The 24638-nt window shown below is 37.8% G+C and overlaps 1 protein-coding gene and 1 long non-coding RNA gene across 2 annotated transcripts; one reads left to right on the top strand and one right to left on the bottom strand.

Annotated features, from left to right (window-relative positions):
* Positions 1-338: 338 nt before the first annotated feature.
* Positions 339-8235, bottom strand: LOC126829588 (uncharacterized). Its single transcript, XM_050559540.2, has 5 exons — positions 8148-8235; positions 6915-7340; positions 4543-4959; positions 3241-3408; positions 339-1292 (listed from the first exon to the last, which is right to left on the bottom strand). The coding sequence occupies exons 1-5, from the start codon at positions 8179-8181 to the stop codon at positions 1051-1053; spliced, it is 1287 nt and encodes a 428-aa protein (XP_050415497.2). The 5' UTR covers positions 8182-8235; the 3' UTR covers positions 339-1050.
* An 8881-nt stretch (positions 8236-17116) lies between these two features.
* On the top strand, positions 17117-23616 carry LOC126829601 (uncharacterized). Its single transcript, XR_007683468.2, has 3 exons — positions 17117-17220; positions 19394-19508; positions 23519-23616. It is a non-coding gene; the product is annotated as an uncharacterized LOC126829601 (long non-coding RNA).
* The last annotated feature ends 1022 nt before the right edge of the window (positions 23617-24638 follow it).

Here is a 24638-nt window from a genome sequence, read left to right as displayed (position 1 = left end):
GGGTTGTTTTGGGGGTTCCTTTTGGGGTTGTGGTCCTAAAACGAAAGTATGAACATAAAAGTGCTAACTATGCGATATCGTCAAAAAGTGGTATTAGGTGTTCTAGAATGTGTTAACATACTCTATCGAGTGCACAACATCCATTACTAACAGCTGGATAAGATGCTAGTTTGTCCCGCTCAGTGGGTTAATTTAAGGCGGAACAAATGTTAACTTCTCAAAGTTCAGCTCAACTGGGAGATATTTTAAAGTAAAACCAGTTTCATTCAATCATCCACATAGGCATAAACATTTATAATAAAAAATAAAAAAGCTGAGGTTTCATATTTTTACTTGTTTAATGCATCAAATACTTCACGCGTATAAAGTTTTAACTTTGCAATTACAATGTCGGAAGTACTGGGGGCCACATTGCATAGACCACCCCTTCTGAATCAGTTCATTGGTAGCTTGAGCAGAGGTCATTGTACTCCTTAATTTCCCATTTCTACACACACAAAACGAACAATGACAAAAAGGTTCTAATATTTTAAGGTAGTTTAATAAAAAAAAAAATAATTCAATTTTGGTTTTCCCCTGACATAAATACGCCAAAACCAAAGCCGTATATACAGGGCTTTGGCGAAAACCAGTATCCTTAACGTTTAAGCGACCCAGAGGTTTGACGTCATAACGTCATAAATACCATGTCATAATGGTAATCCGTGATTAGAAGAACATTTTTGAATAGGCCTAGACAATATCACCGTTCTATTATAATTTTTCAAGAAGAAACAGTAAGATTTTTAACTGTCAAAATGTCAGACAGGAAGTAAACAAACGAGTGCAAGTCGTCTGTTTATAAGTGAAGTAACGCTAGGAACGTTGCATTCGACAAGCCGGTTTTGTCGATAAAAATCGTCGTGGATACTTAACGCTAACGTTATAGGTCGACCTGGGGCAGCTAAGAGAAAGCCCAGACATTCGTATAGTGTGAAGAAAAATAGTCGTCTATTAATAAAAACCATCAGTCAGATATTTCGGACGCATGTTAAACCATCATCACCAAGACTAATTCAAAATAACATAGGTTCTGAAGTTTTCGTTTTCTACAAAGTCATGTGTATCGAAATGTTGTACGTCATACAACCAACAGGCTGTATTTATCTTAGTGTACGAGAAAATAGAACAGCGGTCCCTCAAGCCACATGCCACACCACACCTTATTTTTGAAATGTTAGTGATGACATTTTTGGCCAAGGTGGTGGAGTAGATGTTTCCTGCATTTCGCCAAATATACCGTTTGATAGATTCTGAAAGGAAATAAAAATGTTACGAACAATGAGTGGTAGGCAACGAAACAGAAGCCGATCTGTTTTTTGTATGTACATGTTATGTCTCATACGCTAGATACATGTAGTTGTAGAAATTGGCAAGTGTTTCAATTACGTCTTGGCATAGTTTAAAAAACGATGTCCTATAGACGCGTTCATCAGGTCATTATGAGCCGAGCGTTCTGAAAAATTAATATAATCCCTATAAACTATTTTAACGACAGCAATTCAACTTAGGGGCAGATTTGAGATGGGTGTGGACGTTCCGGAAAAACGCGTCAATTGTTCCACAAATGCTACCTTAGCTTTTCACTTTTTTGATCGACACCACCTCCTCCAAATATGGCATGGCGACCATCTTGGCATTTCGCTATGCAACAACCCGTATTTGATCTTCTAAACCAATAAGGATCTCAGTGGCTGTCCTGACAAGGAATTCGTCCATGTTCAGGACTGGGATAAAGGTCTACAAAAGTCGTCTACTCGGAATTAACTCATTTGCTTCATTAAAAAGCGGTTGCCATGCAAGGTACGCCCACATTTTGCAAGAGCTGGACAGAAAACAATCTAAAAGAAAGACGTAATCCAGAAAGTTAGGGTCCGATTCGTGCAAGTATTGAAAGGAAATCAGACGTTTGGGATATAAACATAAGCTTCATTAAAATCGGATAAAAAAATTGTGACCTCTAAAACCCTTGTATTACATACCTTTAAACTATTTGGGTATGGGGAGCGGGCAGTTTCGGTCCGATTGTCCCGAAATTCGAACTCAACTGTCATTATGGTGTAACGGTGATATATTTAAACGTTTTCTTAAATCTAATAAACATTGTGACCGTTACAGTGTTCCCGCAAGCTTAAAATGCGAATTTTCGTACAGTCATAATCTATGATCCGATATGCGTGAATATCGACATGAACCGAGATCTAGTGAATATAAGCATATATTTGAAGTTTTATCAAAATTAGATCAAAATTGTGACCTCTAGCGGCCATTTTGTCAGGCAATTTCGGTCCGATATTCATGAAATTCGAAATCAACCATCGGCTGGCAGGCAAAATACACCCACATTTTGCAAGAGATGTACAGAGAACAAGCTAATACAAAATGCGATTTTTCGTACAATCAGGGGTCATAATCCAGGAAGATACGGTCAGATATGCGCGAATATTGAAAGGAACCAAGATCTTTGAGTTATAAACATACATTTCAAGTGTCATCAAAATCAGATGAAAATGGTGACCACAAGCTAAAAACGAGTTTTTTTCGTACAATCAGGGGCCATAATCCATGAAGTTACCCTCCGATACATGCCAATTTCATAGGGAACCGAGATCTGTGGAAGACCTGTAGAGTGTCCACAAAGAAATTGTGGACGGACAGGGGCGACGACAATACGTGCACATGAAAATGTGGACGTATAAAAGTTGTGACCTCCAGAGGGTCCTCAAGCTACATTTAATAACGCGATATTTCATACAGTCAGGGGCCATAATTAACGAAGTTATGGTCCGATGAACGCGAATATCGAAAGGCACCGATAACTTTGGGTTGTAAACTTGCATTTTAAGTTACATCAATATCGGATAAAAATTTGATCTCAAAATTGTCCACAAGTTAAAAACGTGATTTTTCACACAATCAGAGGCCGTAATCTAGGAAGTTACGGTCCGTTATGCGCGAATATCCGACAAAATGTGAACGGATGGACGAACAGGGGCGACGACAATATAAGTTCACATGAAAATGTGGGCGTATAAAAACAATACCCCGGGCAGTTCCGCCAAAAATTTAAAATGCTAAGATATACATGTACATGAACAGGAGCGACGACAATACAAGTTCATATGAAAATGTGGGCGTATAAAAACAATACCCCGGGCAGTTCCGCCAACATTTAAAATGTTAAGATATTCATGTACATACCTTCCAGTTTATCTTCCGATTCCCCATCACAGTGGAAGTCGCCATCAAATGATGTAGGATGAGAAGACGGGCGTTTACAGTGACAGATGCGTCTTCTGGTTTTGAAACGATTGGAAGTAACTTCATTCTTCCAGGCCTGCCAACTGTCGAATTCACAACCGTATACGTCTGGAACGAAAGCACAACACACACACATGATAAAGAATGGGTGAGCAACGTCCTCTGAACACTATCTAGTATCTTTACGGAATCAAATGATACAATGCCATTAAATAGCTTGTGTATAGGAGTCGTTAGCAGGTGGGGGTGACGGAGAAAACCGCTGGGGGGGGGGGGGGGCGAAACCGCGCCATTTGAACACATGATCGAAAGCAAGCGCGTGAGACTACGGGAGGATACCGGTACTACAATACTGTTAGTGGGGTAGTGACACCGGTCCCTCGATTAGAACGTCCTTGTTTCGTATCCTTTCATGAATCGAGAACCTTCGGGAATTGGTCAAGCTATATGCTCTTATCTGTCAGGCCAACAAGGAAATTGGTGTACTGAGATGTTTGATTGGACTGGAAACTGAACATTATCGTTTAGTGAAATGTTAATATCCACTCAACAGTAGTTTTCAAAAGGTCCCAACCGCTGAGTTGATATGAACATTGCAGGATCATGTATATTAGTAACACGGACTTGTGTTACATTTAGCACGACGAAGGCCTGAATCGCGTTTAAATATGCATTTCAGCGCAGAAAGTATTTATAGGTTAGATATTTCCAATAAAAGTAGGACAGTGGCCTACGAGTAACGACAAATATAATCTAAATTGGATCTTTTACGTGCATTCCGTGTATACATTGGAATGCACGTAAAAGATCCCTCGGCAATTGGAATTCGATATAAGAGTAGGCGATAGTGCCGCTGCCCGGGCAAAATTTCCCTCATAGCACACTGTATGGCGTATGTCCGTCTTCATTAGCCCAGGTTAGGGGCAGAACACTAGGACGTTAAACCCCATTTCATTTCATTTGGACACCTGACGAACAAGGCTGTTTAAGATTATTTCACGACTTGGGTAGTTATTTGCGATTAGAATGTTTTGAGAGTGATTTGAACCAAACTTTTGACAAAGTAGTTTAAATATGTCTTTAGACCAAATCACCTAGTTTGTACTTGGCAAGGCATCTTTAAACTGTTTCGTGGGTTTAAACAATGGGATAGTTTGCTTGAGACTAATTCGGATTTTCGATATTGTTCTTACATTGGCCAAAATGAACAATAGAGCCAAGCGAAGCTTGCTAAAAACTGACCTATTTTCCACTTAGCCGATAATGAGCTTTGTATCTGCATCCGTTCGACAATAGCATCATTCTGGATATTGTCCATAGAAATAAAGACATCTTGGTGAAGAACTCGTCCAGTTCCAACTACCAGTCTCTTAGTCTCCCAGCTTATCCATACATCTCCATAACGGGAACATTCTAGAGGATTCAAGTTGGCTTTGACAGTTGACACATTGTTGGATATGACTTTCTGGATAGTTGTGCATTGGTTAGAACAGTCCCCTAAAGCAACTTTATAATATACATTAGCCAAACTGGTGGTGAAGATAATATCAACACGTGCACACGCTTCTATTGAACATAGGGCCGATGAAACACCAGCCACATCCCAATAGATGGTTATATTCTGTAGATTTGACTTGGTAACAAATGTCAAGTAATCAGCTGAAATTATATCCAAAAGTAACATGTTTATCCAAGAATGTTCCTCAAAATCCAGAAAGAAAGAAAACGAGACCTCGAGGTGACATGTGAGTTTATCACTTTATAGTAGCCTCTAATGCCCCCGTCAGACCGGGGTGGCGTCCTTACTGCGCTGCTGCGACCGTACAGCGACTAGAAAATGCACAAGGTCGCCGGCAAACGAAACCACAACGCGAGAAATTGTCCCAAAAAATTTACAAATTTGATAAAAGTCTCGTTCTTTACCCCGTCAGACCGGGGTGGCGCCTTTACTACGCTGCTACGGCGACGGAAAATGGCCCAAGAGCGCGTCAAGATCGCCATAAGCGTGGTAAAAGCGTGGTGGAAACGCCAGATATCACGCTGTGGTCTCGATGGTCGCAAAAGATCGCCGAGTCACGGCGTTTGTTTTGAGCATGTTCAAAACAAACACCAAGGTTCTGCGATCTGCCCTTGAAAGATGTGAAAACGCAATATTTTTTTTCAAGTTTGTAATATTTTGGGACATTTTCGCATGTTGTGTTCACGTTTGCCGGCGACCTTGTGCATTTTCTGGTCGCTGTACGGTCGCTGCAGCGCAGTAAGGACGCCACCCCGGTCTGACTGGGCATTACAACTTTCAAGGTTAGATCGCAAAGCCTTGGCGTTTGTTTTGAACATGCTTAAAACAAGCGCGTTGACTAGGCGATCATTCACGACCATGGAGACCACAGCACGATATCTGGCGTTTCCACCACGCGTTTACCGCGCTTATGGCGATCTTGACGCGCTCTGCAATCATTTTCCGTCGCCGTAGCGTCGCAGTAACGACTCCACCCCGGTTTGACGGGGGTATAAGCTAAGTTAAAAGGTTTTTAAACCCAACGATTTGCAAAATACAACTATGTCCAGTTTTATTGGCAACAAATGCAGGTTATGAATTGTCAAATTTCCTCACTTTATGTTTACGATTACTACTTTGTGTTGCCTTGTGCAGTAAATACGGTACATGTTTGCTTCAAATCTACTTTAAAGGGACAATAACACTCTTGCTGGCTTGACAGCTCCAGAAAATAAAAAATAGCCTTATTCTAAGTACTAGATGTGTTAGTGTCTTACCTGTTGTGTAAATTATCCATTAAATCCTATTTTACTTGTCCAGAGGGTTCAAAAATATTTTTAAATTCAAGTCACATTTGAAAAGCTTTACGTCAGGCTTTTCAAACCATTTAGTTGAATTTTTCCAATTTTTTAAATTAGGTGTGTTAAGATGAAATTTGTATCATCAATTAATTGGAATATTGTAAAATAGTACAATTGTTGACAGAATAAAGATTGGAACATATTATTCAGTTACAACAAGAGTGGTATTGAGCCTTTAAAATGGTACATATTTCATAATTTTAGGTAGCGATCACAAAGTTAATAGTGATGTCTGATTAACTTTATTTCACCCCATTTGTGTCATCCAAACGCTAGCTCAATAACCAGGAGGTCTCGTGTTCGATCCCGGTGTTTGTCAAAAAATTACCAGTGATGTGGATGGGATGGCCCGGAAACTGTGTACAAGTTGGCATGCACGTTAAACCACAAATACAATGCATGATATATTTCCGTCTTTATGGGCCCAGATGGTGTGGGAAAGTAGAACGATAAACCCTAATTCATTTCCTTCTCAGTCATAGTAGCGACCACGCGACAAATTACTGTCAACCAGTTTGATGTATTTTTTATAAGACTTTCACCAAGAGACATATTGGTCACAACATGATGATTTAAGCGTTAATGCCAAATGGTATCACATGTAGAAGGAGTAATCGAACCAGCCCTCAACAGTGGTGAAGCAATAAATCGTACCGAGGAACTTTCTTTCCTAACAATAGCATTATCTTTTTATCGGAGAATGTGCCATCATAAATATCTTATATCGCTTTTTTTTTAGAAATGATTATACTTACGTATTTCCCATATACCCCTACTGCCAAACCAAGTGCTGATAAAGATGCGTTTGGTCCTTAATATTTTACTTGAATTGACATATCTATAAATTGCGTTTTCTCCAATGTTTAAACCAGTTCCATATGACAAAGAGGTCAAATTCCACAAAATCCAGAAGCATTTTTGCAGACCAATAGCCAGTGTACTGTGCCAGACAAAGGAACGGTCATAGCAAAGACAATCTTTACACATACGGATACAAGAATACGTATTTTCATTTCCCCCAAAAAGAATTTCATAGACATTAAAATCTGTATAATCGTCCATTAACAAGATGACATCTTTCTGGGCATTGGCTTTAAATTTAAAATTGTCTCTGTCTGAAACCTGCCAATGTACTTGGTATAATTTTTCTGCTGGTGTATCTATTACGACTCCAACAACACCTTTAACAGATAGAAAGAAATGGGAATTATCGTCCTGGATATTTAAGTAATATGGTACGTCATTAGTTCAACAAATCGCGTGAGAATAGGGATCTTTTACCTGTAGGAGAAAACCGGAGGTCACGACGAGGTTAGGTAGGCGACGCCTTATGTAACAAGGCAGTCGCTATCTTCATTTCCCGTGAACCATAATTGGTTGGCCAGCTTTTAATCACATTAGACGTCTACCCGGAGCAGCAGAATTAGAAAGACGCTGTTTTGGGTTAACCAATAATGGGGTCGATGGCTTCACCAAAATGACGTCATGCCGCCTCCACGTCATTAAAGCTATGCGCCGCGTTTGGTGCATGCGCCGGACGTCGTCCACCCCTGGTCTTGGGTCCCTCTTCATTTAAATCCGTAAAGTAAACTGGCCTACTTTCTATGTATTTCTTATGTCTGTAAGATGGTTGAATATGTGTGTGGAGTGATCAGTGAGGTAATTAAACTCCTGATACTTTCTAGGTTAACCTTTCAATATGCATGCTATCGTGAGTATAAAATACAATACGTCACAAATTACTAGAATCTATCAAGGGATGCCGATTGGCAAAAGTTAGGTACTATATGATCTCTATTCTGAATTTTTCGGACAGCATTTAATTTTTCATGACTTTATAATATTCTAAATTTCACACTGTCGCGTTATAATTGTCTTTGTTACATGTTTTCCGCAAGCAGTGAATATATCTTCCGCGACTATAAAAGTTTACTATAGATTTTTACTTGTCTAAATTATTCAAAACAAAACAAACTAGGCTATCTCACCTGATGTAAAGATTACCAATAATATAACATACATTATTTGTATCCAGTGTCCTGTGAAGTTTTAGAATGTTTGAAATATCTATTATAGAGAATCAAACTATATGTTACATGCCGTGGCTCTGCTACAGTTCCGCCAATCAGACGACGGATTAGAAAATAATAAATTTAAAGGAAGAATCCCAGGCCATATATATTTTCGTAAATTAATTGCGGGCTTTATTCACCTTCCTTCATATACTGAGATTGATTATTTAACATTTGATTAAAGAAACATAACCAAAATAAATACGCTATAGATATTCTTGGATTTAAACGAGGCCCATCAGGTTTATCCGCTACCAACAAAACATGGCGGCGTCTCGTTAGGCTCGAGTAGCGTTGTCCGATGAAATTTCAATTCATCATATCTTTGTAAATACGGGATGGAAGTGAACCACTTTTGGACTGATATTCATATTGGAGATAAATGTTCATAACAGTAAAGTTTTCAAGGGATTCATATGGAGCTAAATGGCGTTTCGAGCCTTTAAACTAAAATATTTTAATAATTCGACCATTTGCAACGAGCTACAATGAAATGAACGTATACTATCCAAGTGCAACTATCTAAATCTCTCGGTGAGTTAAGCTGGTTTATCGCGGAGAAGACACTTTAAACATGTATATCCTTGTCACAAACCTTCATTGCAGATGTTTAGGTGTCTGGATAGCTATGCACTTGTCAACGTCCCAGTGATAAGTATACCCGATTATCAAGTCACATTTAAAGAATGAAATTCCTTAAATCCCTTAAATGTGTAGCCCTATTTACAAATTATTGTGATCATTTCCTAATATTTTGATCTGTAATTCTCACTTTGTGGGATTTACTGTCTGATTATTTAAAGGGGGACCGCAGATATAAGTGAATAGCATGTGATAACCTGCGTGGATGGCTCTTAGACGGCTCCATGCCGTTATCGTAGGCCCTGTGATCTGGTGAACATTGGGACGCGCTCTTTGACTTGCAATCCTCATGCGCCAAATCTATAACCCTGACACGGGTTGGATTTAATCGCATATAAAACAAACCTATCATTACTTTACGTGGACAACAACAATTTAATGGCGGCAAGAAACATAGATCGATTAAATTTCAATTTGATTAATATTTATTTTGCAGTGCCCAGATGAAATGGGACTTCTTCTACAAACTGTACATTATGTAAAGGATAAAATGCTAGGTGCATTGTGGTATTATATTATAAATTTATTCATAATTAATTGAGATGTATTCACTCATAGTAACCAAAGAAAAACCTCTTGGCGTGATTTACAAAGGGTAAACCAACTTTTGTCATCGGAGACAGTTAAAAATATGACTGTTCCATTAAAGATGGGTTCCCAGAAAAGTATTTATCGGGTGGTTATTTCCAATAAACGTATGGTAATTTTGGTATATACGGAAAGTAGAGATATTCAATCTTACTAGAAAAATACTGGATTCCCCGAAAAACACTCATGGAGCGTATACAGGACAAAAATGTAAGGGTTCCCCTAATCAACAGCCCGACGATTAAGAATTTCTGCACGCGTAATGTCAAAGGTCACACGCGAACATTGAGCGCTTGATGTGCAAGTTGATAAACTTTATGAAGAGTTAGACGTACAATACCTTCTGAGATAAAAATGACAGAAAAAGACGCGGGTAGTGGATAATCCGAGAATTTAATTAGGATTCGATATTTGTAATAAATAGTAAGCGATTAAAGACAACATCGCCTTATGTATGCAATGAATTCTCCTCTGATTTACAAGACGTGGCGTAAACATGACCTGGTTTGATCGAATTTTAATAGCAGGGCATTCCTTCGCAATTACAATGTTTGAGAAGGATTTGAAGCATAATTATGACAAATTAATTAGTTTGAATATGTTTTTAGTCCATATATACCATTAAATCACCCAGTTTGTTCGCGGGAACCCATCTTTAATAGTAACGTGTGGACGTACTATTCGCAAAACAAATATGAAGGGTTCCTGGGCTAGCTGTAACCGAGAGAGAGAGAGTGAGAGAGATGGGGTTTAACGTCCACTCGACATAAACTAGGACATTTCGGGACTAACATATGGTTTAATTTTATTTCAATTATTCGCTTTCGCGTAGGGGTCTTTAGCAGTGGAAGAAAACGGAGAACCCGGAGAAAACCCACGAGGTTGGACGGGCGACCCTACTCCTTGTCACGTACAACCGGGGATTGGAAACCACGCAAGTTGACTCAATGACAGGCCTTATGATACAGCGCGCACGTGCTAACCATTCGGCCACCCCCCCCCCCCCCCGCAGCTGTAACCGTGCACTGCGCTGTAGTCCCGGGCCTGTAATAATACAGACTTTACTCAAAATTAATAATTTGTTTATTGATGTCCAGGAAACAATGCGATGGTGGTCGTGTTCTGAGTATCGATATTCTGACAGTTTATGTCATGAATGAGAACGTCAAACAATTAACAATAAGGGCGACACTCCGGTGTCAACTAGACTTCCCCTTCTTTAAATGCCAACTTGGGTCGAGACGAATCACTGCATTCTTCATGTCTGACCTTAACTTGTCTGTGTTTCTCATGTATGCACTCTTATCACCATACTTTCGTATCACTCCATTCCAGTCAAGTCATCCAAGGCGTAATTTTATCTTATAATGTTTTAGGAGTAAAGTACACTTTATCCTTCCACTAAATAAATATTTCAAACATTATGGACAAAAAGTATAAATTAATGGATTTTCACCCGTTAATTATTTCTAGCAATATGGCCTTTGCGCACTTTTTAAGTACACTATATCCTTCCACTAAATAAATATTTCAAACATTATGGACAAAAAATATAAATCAATGGAGTTTCACCCGTTAATTATTTCTAGCAATATGGCACTTGTTTACTTTTTTAAAGTAAGGTTTTTATGTTTTCATTTGTGCAATAAATACCAAGTACATCTTTTCTGATAATATGACTCCACACTTAACTTTATTCTGGAAAGTTGAATTTATTTTTTTTTTAAGCAATATTGTATTCAGAAATTGAAAACGATTGAGGAACAGTAATGACCTAAATGACCTCTCTTCAAAATACAAGAATGAATATGGATACTATATGAAGGAATTATATGAATAAACAACAAAATAATACAATGAATACTTTGATTAAAATCAACAACATTTGTATATACACATTGGCTACGCAGTTGCTCCTGTCAGATATTTGATTATAATGTTTATTGAAGTATGACTGTTGCAAACACCGTATAATAGATTATGTGTATTGAAAAAAATGGGTGCTAAAAAACCTATAGATATTTTGCGTGCATCAGAATGTAAGGAGCAATGTAAAATAAAATGAACTGTATCTTCGAAGAAATGAACACAATCCGAATGCCCATTTAGGTCGCTGCAAGAATGACGAAGACGACTATGTGATATTTAATTTTTGTGTTTGTCAAATTTGAAATAATGAGGTATAGTTTTATCCTTATCAGTTATTAAAATTTTGGTTTTAAATTTTCTTATAGAGGTCGATTTTTTAATACTTAGATCACGGCTATTCCACTCTTTTTTTTCGTAGAAGGGATAAAGGATTTTGAAAATAACGCTGTTCGACAAAAGTAATCAGTTAAAATTATTGCTGTAACGAAGATAATATATAAGGAGTTTGGAAACAAAACGAATCAAATTTTAACTGGGTATAGTTTTATCCTTATCGGCTATTACGAAGATTATAAGGAGTTTGGGAGAACCGAATTAAATTTTAACGGTATGGGCGGGGGGGGGGGGGTAATTGATTAATAATGGAAATTTTATGAGTATATCATTGACCTTTATCGCATATGTTATATTGCTGTCCTTCACCAGGGCAGAATTTAATATGCCACGTGTTGACGGGTAAATATAATTATAAATTTATAATAATCAAGCACCAGATAAGCTTAACATTCCTAGAGCTGACAACAGTGTAGCTGTAGCAATTGAATTTCAGAAGATAGTGACCGAATATGATTGAGAGATGCTGTGATACCCAGAGTTTATGAATTTACCTTCGTATTTGAAGCAAATAGCAGTAACAGGCTGAAAGAAAACGCTAACTTACAGAAATAAGGAGATGAGAGAGAAATGGGGTTTAACGTCCACTCGGCACAAACAAGGTAATTTCGGGACTAACATACAGTTCAATTTTCAAAGTCGAAACCACGGCACTCCAGTCAATGACAGACCTTATGACCTAACGCACACGCTTTAAATCATTCGCCCCCTCCCCCAACAAATAAAGGAGCAATGATCTGTTAACTACTAATAGTTTAAGTGACAAATTTCTACCCCCAAAAAACCCTGATAAACTTGTATCCGTTTCATATTCTCCACAATCAAGAAAAGTTTAACTTTGAATTACTATTCTCCCCAGGCTTACCGATATGTCCGTGAATCTATGTTACATGCCTTCCAAGAACTATTGCCAAATGGTATTAGTCTGTTGATAGTCAACATGGGTTTACTTCTTCGACATTAAAATAAAAAATACACTAAGTATTGGAAACATACATATGATATGTTATTTTTTGGTGGCTGAAATCGCATTAAGACAACACGTGGAATGGGATAGTCAAAAATATCATGTTTATATTGATATGGATACAGGGTTAGATGACGACAGTTGACCAATAGCTAAAGAATCATTAATGTGCATGGCTTTCGGTCGTTGTTTCGATCCATGGTGTGAAGGTATGTGGCTAGGGGCGTCTTCTCAATCTCCTGTGTTTACTACGGGTATTCTGGTTTCCTCCCACAGGAACGACACCTGCGCGTGCACTAAGCATAATTTAAAAACACGAGACAAATTGTCTGCTATATCACCAACGGTGGAAGCGGAAGTTAAACACTGATATAAGAAAAAGAAGCAATTAGTTATTTGATGGCGCTGCTTGGGATCTTGCTATTATCAAACATCTTGGATGCTATCTGGAGCATTTAAAACCAAGTTTCTTCATCCTTCGACTCAAAATAATGCCTGGTTTCCTATATCCGTGTCACATGTTAAAATTAGTTCGAAATACCTTTAGCCGATGCGGGTTCCTTGGTTTGATGGAGCTATCCAGATCGTTATGCTTGAACTATATTGAAGCTCTCCATAAATTACAAGAGAATGGAGGATTAAAGATTGGTAATAAGTTACGATCAGCGCATATACGGGGGCTGTGTGAAAAGTTCTAAGCCTGAAACGGATAGAGTAATTGGGTAGAAACAAACTTTTGTCACCAACAAGAATGATCATTGAATCGCAGACGTAAGAACTGCAACTGTAGTGTTATTATTGTCATCGTACAAGACCATCTTGTGAACCTACGGCAACCGCAGTCATTCAGGAAAACATAAGCCGCTTGCATGACATGGTGATGGCTGATCGATGATTGACCACTCGACATTTTCCAGTGTTGTGGGCATCTCTCATGAGAAGGTTGAGCACATTATCGCTAACGAGTTGGGAATGACAAAAGCTTCTGCAAGATGGCGGGTGGCAAAGCTCTTGAGTGCGGCTCAGAAACGCGACAGATTCCTGACGTCCCTTGACAGTCTGGGCCGCTATGAAGCAGATCCTTATGTTTTGGCCAGATTTGTACCCATGGATGCGAACTCTTTCCAAAAGTGATAAAAAAAAAGGCCTGTCGTCATTTTCCTAATAATGATGACGTCATGTCGGCTTTCAACGACTTTTGTAGGGTGGCTGAAGAAAAGTCCTTCCTGACCGACATCCAGGCCTTGTAACATCGTTAGAAAAAGCGTGTATAACTCGGAAGAGGCTATGTAGAAAAACAAATGTAAAGCATCGACTTTGTACAGGTCATTCACAGATAGACTTAGAACTTTTCAGCCAGCCCTCGTAGAATGGTAGGAATGGAAATGAATGCTAAGTTTGCAGCTCAACTATTGAGTAATTCAGTCGCATGTTCATTAGAATTTTGTCTTAAAGAGACCATTTGTGCGTTCCGAGGTTCCGAGAAGCTGCAATTAAATTGTTTTTTGTCGATATTCTAAATCCTAGAACTCCCAAAGCATATGGTTGGATGTGTTCATTTCAAGAAACAAAACTGTACAGAAGCTGGGTCATATGTAATGTCATAAAAAAATTAAAGATACATTTTGGGAGATTAGATAAAGAACCGGCACTATAATAGTTAATTTCAGTCAAATTGATTCACTCTGAACCGAGATTTCAGCGATTGAATTTTCGGCCTAAAGTCGGTAGGATAAAAAAAATCATATTCTCGATTATGAATGAAAGTTGAGCAGCAAAAGGGGTCCTAATCCAGTAAATATCGCAGGCTAGCGTTGACATCGAGAGTTAATTATGGTCTAGATAAGTTAATTAATGTCTAATTAATAATTTGGATGAAATTTCAGGCCTAAAACAAGAGACCTGTAATAGGCCAATTTAGCTCTTGCATAATGCATGTTTAAGTACTTGTAATTGCATTGCTATTTTGCAGAGAAATTAATGGAAAAACATGATTTATAGGTTTTATAATATATATAGATAACTTGTTAAGTCAAGATACAGTTCCATGTCAACAGGTTCGTTTAAAATATTTGCTTTCATTTGACATCAGTCAAGATAACTTCTCTTGAAGCATAAGGGTGGTGTCCAGACGATCCCTGTATTTCAGCATTTTGCTGTTCAGCAGTTAGTCCTCATTTTCCCCAAAACACTGTAAACGCTATGGAGGCTACAATTTTAACGGAATATTTTCAAACTTGGCATCATGACCCCTATTTCAACTTGAATATTAACCCTATTGATTTTCAAATTTGGTGTGAGGCATTTGGATTGGACAGCATTCGAGGGACGTCCATGTTTTGCGTGGCTACCTATTACAATCACATCCTCACCGGGGGGGGGGGGGTATGACCGCATGGTTAGCACGTGCGCGCTTTATCATAAGGTCTGTCATAGAGTCAACTGGTGAGGTTTCGATTCCCCGGTTGTACGTGACAAGGAGTAGGGTCGCCTGCCCTACCTCATGGGTTTTCTCCGGGTCCTCTGGTTTCTTCCCACAGCTAAATAACCATACGCGCAAGTGAATTATTGAAATGACCTAGTTTGTGTCGAGTGGACGTTAAACCCCACTTCTCTCTCTCTCTCTCACTCCCTCACCTGCCATAACATTTGCTTAGCAGTAGGCCTAGTAGTTAAGATTTTAATACAGTATTATTGCTCGTTTGAATACGAGTGTGTTTGCATAAACAGGGGAACGTGTACAATTCAATGCCTTGGTTTATAAATACACGCAGGGGGTCACACTAAGTAGGATGTAAACGTCATACTACCCTACATTACCCTACTCAAATTCCGAAGGAGGGGCTGTTATTCTTGCATGGGTTTGGTAGTCTAGTGGTCTACACGTTCTACTGTTCTGCTCTGACTAGGCTTGTGAAGACGGGCATTCGCCCCACAGTGTGCTATGAGTGACATTTTGCCCGGACAGCGGCACTTCATCCTACTCTTATTTCATATTCCAACTATCAAGGGTTCTTTTTTACACGCACACCAATGTGTACACGGGACCTCGTTTTTGCGTCCCATTCGAACGACTAGACAATTGTCCTTGTCAGGCCCTTCGTCCTGCACCACTGACAAGGGGAACACCCGATGAATTTTCTTGGTTAGCGAGCCAGCGTCTCGTGTCTGTAAGTAAAATAATGTAAAAATCTTAGGGATTTTCCCCGTTTCAAGATGGTGGCACTTCTGGGCTGTTTTTTTTTAAAACTTTGATCCTTAATTTCTCCAAGGGGATATAAGTTAGACAATTTCTAATGGCTCAGACTATAAATTGTTTGCCCATTGACTTCAATGTTAAATGGCTGTAACATCACAGGCTGTAGCTTTTTGTTCAACATTCCGTTGGTTCCAATTTTTATAGGCACAATTGGGACTACATTTGGCAATCTCCTCATGATTTTGTAGGGGGTTAACCGTTTTGATTTTTTGCTACGGGGATTTGGTGTTGACTGGGGTGAAAATCTCTTTTCCGATTGAATGATTGCTCTGCAGAAAGACACTTTACACCCCCTAGCCCTCCGCTGTAATATCATCAGTATTACCTAAAACTGCTATGGAATTGCAAATTTGATCACCTTTCTCCAATTCTTGACCAAAAAGTCAACGAAAAAATGCAGGGAGCGGGGAGAAAAAAAAAATTATGGGAAAAATTGTCTATTTATAACTCTCACTACATTCGTAGTCTTAGTCCTAATGACATCGTTCAAGTCGCATCAGTCAGATCGACTTACATTCTAAGTCTACTATTAAAGAAGTTGTCAAATTAGTAAAATAGGTTACTATTAAGCATTGTTAGTTTTATCGTTCGTACAATCCGGGGATTTCACATTTGTATAACGTTTTGAAAATGTTTTTAATCCACAGCCACCACCCATTCTTGGGGGAGGGAGGGGGGGGGGTAGGTCAAAGTTTGTGAAAAATTCCATGGTTAGATTCTGAGATATAAGATATGTTGGGAAATAACGAAAAATATACTAGAGACGGGGAAAGATCAAACGCTTTCAGGTGAATCTTAATAATAATTTATATAGGAGCGTTGGTAATACCGTACTCGTGCAACAATATCATAGAAATACGGGCAAGTGTGTCGGTATATTAAGCTTTTTAAAGCCATTGAGTAAGACATTACGTAATATATTGATACAGCCCTCGCCCTTGTGCAGTATCACGGTATTGCCCAATGCGTCGCTAACTAGCTTCAAAACACACATACACACATATTGCATAGTCATCATGATGATATCGCGTAACCCTATTGAATATCAATCATTATAGAAAAATCCAATTTGTTTGTTCAATCGAATTACATGTATGTTATTAGGTTGCGAAATATTTACAGGTATATTAAACAGGTAGTTGAAAGATAGGGGTCAGAAACAAATATTTACAGGTATATGAAACAGGCTCTTGCAAGATCCAGATCAAAGGGAATATTTACATAGATTAAGGGCAATATGCGTTACTTGCTAGTGTTAGCACTTTTGATGGGTAAGTTTACTCTGTGTTCAATCTCTTTATAATGGAAATTATATGAAGGATTTTCTAAAGTTAAATAGAAAGGTTTCTGGTAGGCCAGGTTTCGAAGAGAAGTATATTTAAATGAATTTAATTTCCATGGCGATGATTTACAAACTTGACAAGCTATCTGCGAAGTTTTGTGTTTTGGTAGGCCAGGTTCCAAGCGAAGTATATTTAAATGAATTTAATTTCCATGGCGATGATTTACAAGCTTGGCAAGCTATCTGCGAAGTTTTTTGTTTTGGTTTTTTCTTTCATCAGTTGTTTTGTTGTTTGGGTGTTTTTGTTGATTTTTTCTCTGTGTGTGTAGCGGGGCTGGGGGTTGTCTCACCATAATTTAGATTCTCGAAAACCCATTAATTCCACTTACATTATTCTTCATAAACCGGTCACTTTGGAATTTGGAAATCATCCCTTTTGAAAAATTTCCGCATTTGGTTGTGCTAGATACCAATGAAAATATTAAACTTGCTTCGCGTAATGTAGTTATTAAATAAAAAAGATATTTTATTTAAGAAAATATCAATTTATTTCTCTAATTGGTTTCTACCAATTACAAAAGTATCTCATAAACAAATTTTTAAGTGTGATTTATCGGTACAAGGTTGCAGTTGCGCAATGTTCATTGTGTAATGTTTTCTAAAACTGTTGAGTCACTTCGCTAGAACATGTTAGTACCGAAATGACCTGGCTTTTGTCGAGAGGATGGTAAACCCCATTTTCCTCTAATGTAAGAGTACCACAATATGTTATCAGAATTAATGATTATTTATTTTATATTATATTAGATGTCTACTTGAGCTGCCCATATACCCCAAATGTCATCTCGAGCTGTCCATAAACCTCTAATGGCACCCTGAACTGTTCATATACCCCAAATGGCAGCCTTGTGATAGCCTTGGGGAAGCAGCCAACCCCGGATGGTGTAGAACAATGGGACGTTTCATTTCGTTTTTGAAAATGTTAGATTCTGATTCTACATGTCCTGGTTTTAATATGTGCACAAAAGTGGAAAGTTGAAGGGGGGGGGGGTAGAGCGAGAAAAATAAAATTGAACATCCACTAGACATAAACTAGGTCATTTCGGGACTAACATACGGTTCAAGATTATTTCAATAATTCGCTTGCACGTAGGGGTCTTTAGACGTGGGGGGGGGGGGTGACCTGAGAACCCGAAGTAAACAGATGAGGATGGACACGGGATCATAATCCTTGGCACGTACAATCCGGGAATCGAAACCTCGCCACTTGACTCAATGACACGAGGGCTGGCTAAAAAAGTTCTAAGCATATCGGAGAAAGACATGTAGAAAGTCGATGGTTTCAACTTATAGTCCCATTCGAAGTGTACATACTTTTGCCTGGCGACTCTGGATACTTCCATTGGTTAGATTGGATTCTGGTTGAAAGTATTGAAACTAGATCTCATCGACGGGTCACAGGTCCGTTTCTGGTCCGCCACAGTCAAAAGCTTTAGCACATAACTTGCAGAGACTCTTTGTCATTCTAAACTCGTTAGCAATAATGTGCTGATGTCGACAACATTGGCAATATGTCGATCGATCAATCGTCTATCCGCCATTATGCACCCGGGTAAGGGTTTCTACCTTCCAGGTCATCAACAGGGCCCTCTCTGCCACGCTTAAATTCCACAGCCCACTTACTGCGGAAAAGGAAGGGACCTCATCGCCTAATGCGGAGACCATAACATTAATGTTCAGATTTGTTTCGCTTTCTGAAATCAAGTATGCCTTATGATGAGACGACTGAGACACAGGACCGCATGTATCAGGTCAGTGCAGAAGATGGGAAAATAGACGTAAACACATGCACACCTATGATGATTGTCATTCATAACTGTTCAAGGGCTTATGAGAAAATAGCCCCTAAAAGGTGCCATGAATTGACCCATAGCATTAACTGAGCTAATTCATTGGACGTTGATTTAAAAAATCTGATTAAGTAACACATGTCCGCCAGACATTACCGACCTTGTTTGGAAATTATCGAGAATAAGGAGGCGAAAGTGTAAAATGCTCACGAACGGACGGAGCACCGAGTATAAAATAAGCCACCTGGATACTCCGCCCGATTGATATAATGTACATATATATCATGAACCGACTTTAATTCCAATTTTCAGTTATCAACAAAGAGTCCATCACCGATGCAGAATGCACCGAAGATACTGTAACCGTGACCTGTTCTCCCCTGAAAGATATCAGTAGTTCCGGGCTCACGCTTGCCGAAGCATGCAGGTAAATATTCATATTTCATTGTCTATCTTTAAGCCTCTAATGTTTTACTTGTCAACACAAGACTTCTAAATGATAGCGGGTGTCTTGCAAGAAGCAGGGTATGTTTTTTAATAAAGTGTCCGAAATGTTGGCATCGTAGAGAAAAAATAATATGGTGTGACATCGACTTTAAGTAAACTTCGTTTGTCCTGTCTGATCTTTAGATGATCGTAGCGTATCATGGCTAAAATCGCGGTACATTGCTCAACCTTGCTGCACTACGCACAGACAATCTATTGGTTGCTATATATGCAATATTTGAATCTATCGGTTGCTATGTGCACTATTTGAATACAAGCTATCAGTTGCTAAATGTGGACTATTTGAAGACAATATATCGGTTGCTATAATAGTCCGGCAGCATAATGGGAATTTTCGGAAAGAGTTCTGTCGTTTAGTTTCGGCGATTTCATATCTCCCAAACACTCGTGTTAGGCAAGATAGGAATACAGCCCGTATTTTTCTTTTAATTTTTCAAGGTTCCTAAAATCATTATTGAATTGTCTAAGACAAGTTAGAAAATCATAAAATTGTTTTGAATTACCGAAAGCTTTTTAACACTTTATTTACACAGTACAGAGGCAATATTTGTTAGAAATCTGGACAGTCAGATTTATCACATTCAGAGCGAAATATTCACTTAAATATAAATCATTTCCTTTGCGGTCTTCATCTGTTTACTGGTCTGGCCGATATAAGTGCGTCTAAATTGAAGAAATTTGAGGAAATGTATTTTAAAACGTATTAGGCCAAAAGGTTTAAAAACGCTTCTTCATTTTTGCCAAACGAACCTGCAGTGTTCTATTGGTTTAGACCATCTGTAAAGCATTTAAACACGGTGGGGTCGAAAGATCAGGTTGTTATTTACCTTTTAAGTTGCATCTCAAGTCAAACCGATTTACCCAAAACATATTTTTAGATATTAAAATTCCGTTATTTAAAGATACATTATGGGAGATAAGATAAAGAGTTGGCAGTTCTCACTATGATAGTTAAAATTAGATAATGTAAAGGCAGTTTGCTGAAAATTTCAGTCAAATTGATCCACTATGAACCGAGAATTAAGCGATTGAAATTTCGGCCTAGTCTCGATCATCATTACTAAAGTATGTACGATAAAAAAAACATAGTCTCGATCATCCATTTCATGATTAAATTATGAATGGAAGTTGATCAGCAAATGGGATCATAATCCAGTAAATATCACACGCTAGCGATGCCATCGAGTGTTGATTATGGTTTGGATAAGTTAATTAATGTCTAATTAATAATTTAGATAACATTTCAGGCCCAAAATAACCTGCAATTGGCAGATTTAGTTCTTGCATAATGTATGTTTAATATTGAGTGCCAGGCTTTGGGCTTGACAGGTAAATTAATTACTGAAATGAAACGGGGTTTAACGTCCTACTGTTTTGCTCCGAACTGGGCTAATGAAGACGGGCATACGCCATACAGTGTGCTATGAGGGAAATTTTGCCCGGACAGCGGCACTACGGCCTACTCTTAATCGAATTCCAACTGTCAAGGGATCTTTTACGTGCACGCCATTGTGTATACGGGACCTCGGTTTTTCGTCTCATCCGAATGACTAGACAGCTGTCCTTATCAGGCCCTCCGTCCTGCATCACTGGATGAACTTTCTCGGCCAATGAAGGGATCGAACATCTTACCCACTGTGACCCATATTAATTACTCCTCCACTGTGGTCCAAATTAGAAAACGTCATTAATGCTCTTGACATGAAAACTATTTATCACAAATTACATGATTTTTTCGAAAAACCGAATATTCAAAAATTTGTTGGAGGTAAATCACACCCATTCGAAAAGGATTCGGTCCTTGCTAACCTGACGAAATTTAATTCTGATTTAAATCTTAATTCAACCCTCATCCATGTTCACAACCAATTACCGGAAACCGTGTTCAGTCATCTCGATAGATTAATGAGGATTGCGCCCCCTTCTAATATTTTTAGCAACGAAGCATCCATTTTATATAAAACTACATCTGGCGAATGGCTCAAAGCTCTTTTACCCGATAAACGTAATTGTGTCTTAATGGATGCTCAAACGATAACTAAAAATCGACTTTCTAAATTAAGGCAAAGACGGGCAGAAATCGAAATAAAAGGCAAGCGGTTTTTTTTTGGGGGGGGGGGGGGGTGGCGAAAAGAATGAATTAATAGAAAAGGGTTAACGTGAGATTAGGAAAAAAGAGCGCCTAACAACAGAAATTGGAAAAGTAAAGAGGGTATGGAAAATGGGCTTTTACAACTTTCAGATAGGGAAATGAAAGAGGCACTGGAAGCACAACTCAGGTTTCTTAGGTATGTTTTAAATCGGCAAATTTCTATTAAGTCTATATTTTATTTTTCTATCGCAGGTAAGTAACACTCGATTCCAGTTTTAAAAGAACATTTACAAAAATTAATTGACCTGGCTGATCCTACCTAACCGGAAGAAACTTTCAATGCCCCTTTTTTGCGGTTATAAAATACAATTTCTTCACTGTTCGTTTCAAAAACCATTTTATTTTGTCACTCCAAACGTATCAACAGACCGTCGTCCCGACACTTCTGAGAGTATTTTAGCAATTCATTATTTAATAACTGTTTTCTTTAAACCAATCGGTTAATTTTCGGATAGCAATTTTTTTTTAAAATCCTACTGAAGATCTGCTTTAATTGCCATTAACATATTCTACGTAAAACTAAACTTTTTATTTTGTACCAAGGAGACCAGTTGAGAATATGTTTATTACGTTCTAAATTATTTTTGTCCCAAGGAGACCAATTGAGAATATATATGTTTATTACGTTCTAAATTACATATCTGTGTTTGGTAAACAATGATTATGTATTATTTATTATCAATCGATTTGTGAAATATCTAACAGATCGTGTTTTCGGGTAAGATTTGAGATATGCTTTATTTGATAAAGTGAATACATCTTAATTACCTTAATTTTTAACTTATTTATCTTTGGGAAAAACTATATTTCTGTCGTAGTTGACATGGTAATATTGACTGTTTTTTAAAAATATATTCGGGGTGCGTTGGTCAGGATGAGATGTGTTTTTGTTATTGTTATCGATCGCTTTCAGCCCCTATATAAAGTTATATAAAGTTATACATATTAAAATAATCAGCATAATCATTGTGTAAATGCTGTCATACAAGAAGGAACGTGATCCTGAATTTAAATTTATTCTTAATTATGTATCTTCTAGTTTGTATTCATTTATTCAAACTTGATCAGCTATTGCATATTTTCAGATTGATTGAAATAGTCTGTCATTACTTACTTAATACTCTATTTGTTCCATGAAACCTTTCGTGGATAAACATATTTCGAATATTATTTCTTAAATGGGACATCAAATTTAAATTTACAAAGGCATGTTCTCACATAAAATACCAATATAAATAGACCTACATGTAAATAGACCTACATGTATTTATCTATGGGTATGCAGAAAATATAAATACGTTGGTCTAATATATCAACAAAACCTGAAATAAATTTAAATACATATATTTAAACCGAATTGGACTGTACACATTAAGCACACGAGAATGGCCGATCCAAAGTGAACTACGTTGAGCATGCTCGGAGACCTGAGATTCAATCGAATCATGGAGCAGATTTCGTCAGACAGCATATCCAGATTTAAACGAATAGTCCGGAATGGTGTTTTCCTTTTGCGTTCGTCACTTCCGTTTGTTGAAACCTTGATTACGCATCTATCGTAGCAATGATCTCTGTGTTAAAATTATATATGGAAGTGTTAAACCAGTTCTATCACATATGTGATAATGACTGACACCAATATTGTCCTTAAAATATGATGTTATTGGGAACTTTTAGTGCCAAGGCTGGGTATTAAATCTTTGTGTTCTACTCCACTAACCCCTGGGTTTATGGATCAAAGACAATAATGATAGTGATAGTATTCTTAATATAAACAGAATAATGGATACGTTCAAGACATGCCTACGAAATAATGGATGTGACGAAAAATTTATCAAAGTTGGGGAGCAGGCATTTGAAGAAAAAGTCGGTGCATCGTGTGGCAAGTATATACCAAGTCTTTACCACAATAATTCGATGTCGTAAAATACATCGTGTCAAATACTTTCTTGTACACTTCCATTCATTCCCACTAATACGGTAGCAACCTATATAATTCAGCTACGCTGGCTATTTCAAGACTGTGCTCTTCTAATATTTTGGTGTTAAATGTATACCAAAATTTCTGAGACATAAGAATTCAACTAGCTTCGAGCATACTACCAATAATGTTAGCAGATTTGAGGTCAATAAAACAGTTGTCAAAAAATATCTATAAATAATTATAGAGCAGAATTAGTCATTGAAAAACAATGAAATAACATTATAATGTATGACGTCAGTGAGAAAGTTGAATTTCTACGTCTAATTCTAACGTTCTCTTATTACAGATGGATGTACCTTGGGAGTGGTTGTCTGGCCGATGTTCATCTCAACTTTACTGATGTTTGTCAAACATTTCTTCTAAAATATCTCAACCCCACTCCAGACCAACCCTACTCAACCCAAACTAAAAAATTCAAAGCCCACCCTTTATATCTTACCTAAGCTAGTATCTGCTTTTAAAAAATGTCACATTCAAAACCAACCTTGTTATTTGTTAAAACCACCCTTTCTAAGAATTATATTCCCATCCCTTCTACCTTTCTCAAAATGTTATGTTATTTTGTTTGTTTTTTGGTTTTTATTTTTTTAATTGTGAATAATTGAATTTCTTGTGTTTATTGATAAGCTACACAGTTCATCCATATCAGATTAAACTCCGTCTGTTTTATCATGTTGTGGTTATTTATTTTTTTTTACATCACTTAAGATTTTCTTATTAGTTTTTTTTTTATATTAAGGACCATCCTTTATCCTATTCCATGGCTGTTTTATTATTTAAATAGGCTTTTAAAGAAGCATGTTTTATTTTGTATCACGTTGTCTCTATTTTGTATTAACGTGTCTCTATTTTTAACATATCGGGGATGTGTTCTTTACTTCTTTTTAATATTTTTATTCAACAAAAAAAAAATA

This window comes from Patella vulgata, chromosome 8 (assembly GCF_932274485.2).
Source record: "Patella vulgata chromosome 8, xgPatVulg1.2, whole genome shotgun sequence".
NCBI lineage: Eukaryota > Metazoa > Mollusca > Gastropoda > Patellidae > Patella > Patella vulgata.
This window is presented reverse-complemented; position numbering and strand designations above follow the sequence as displayed.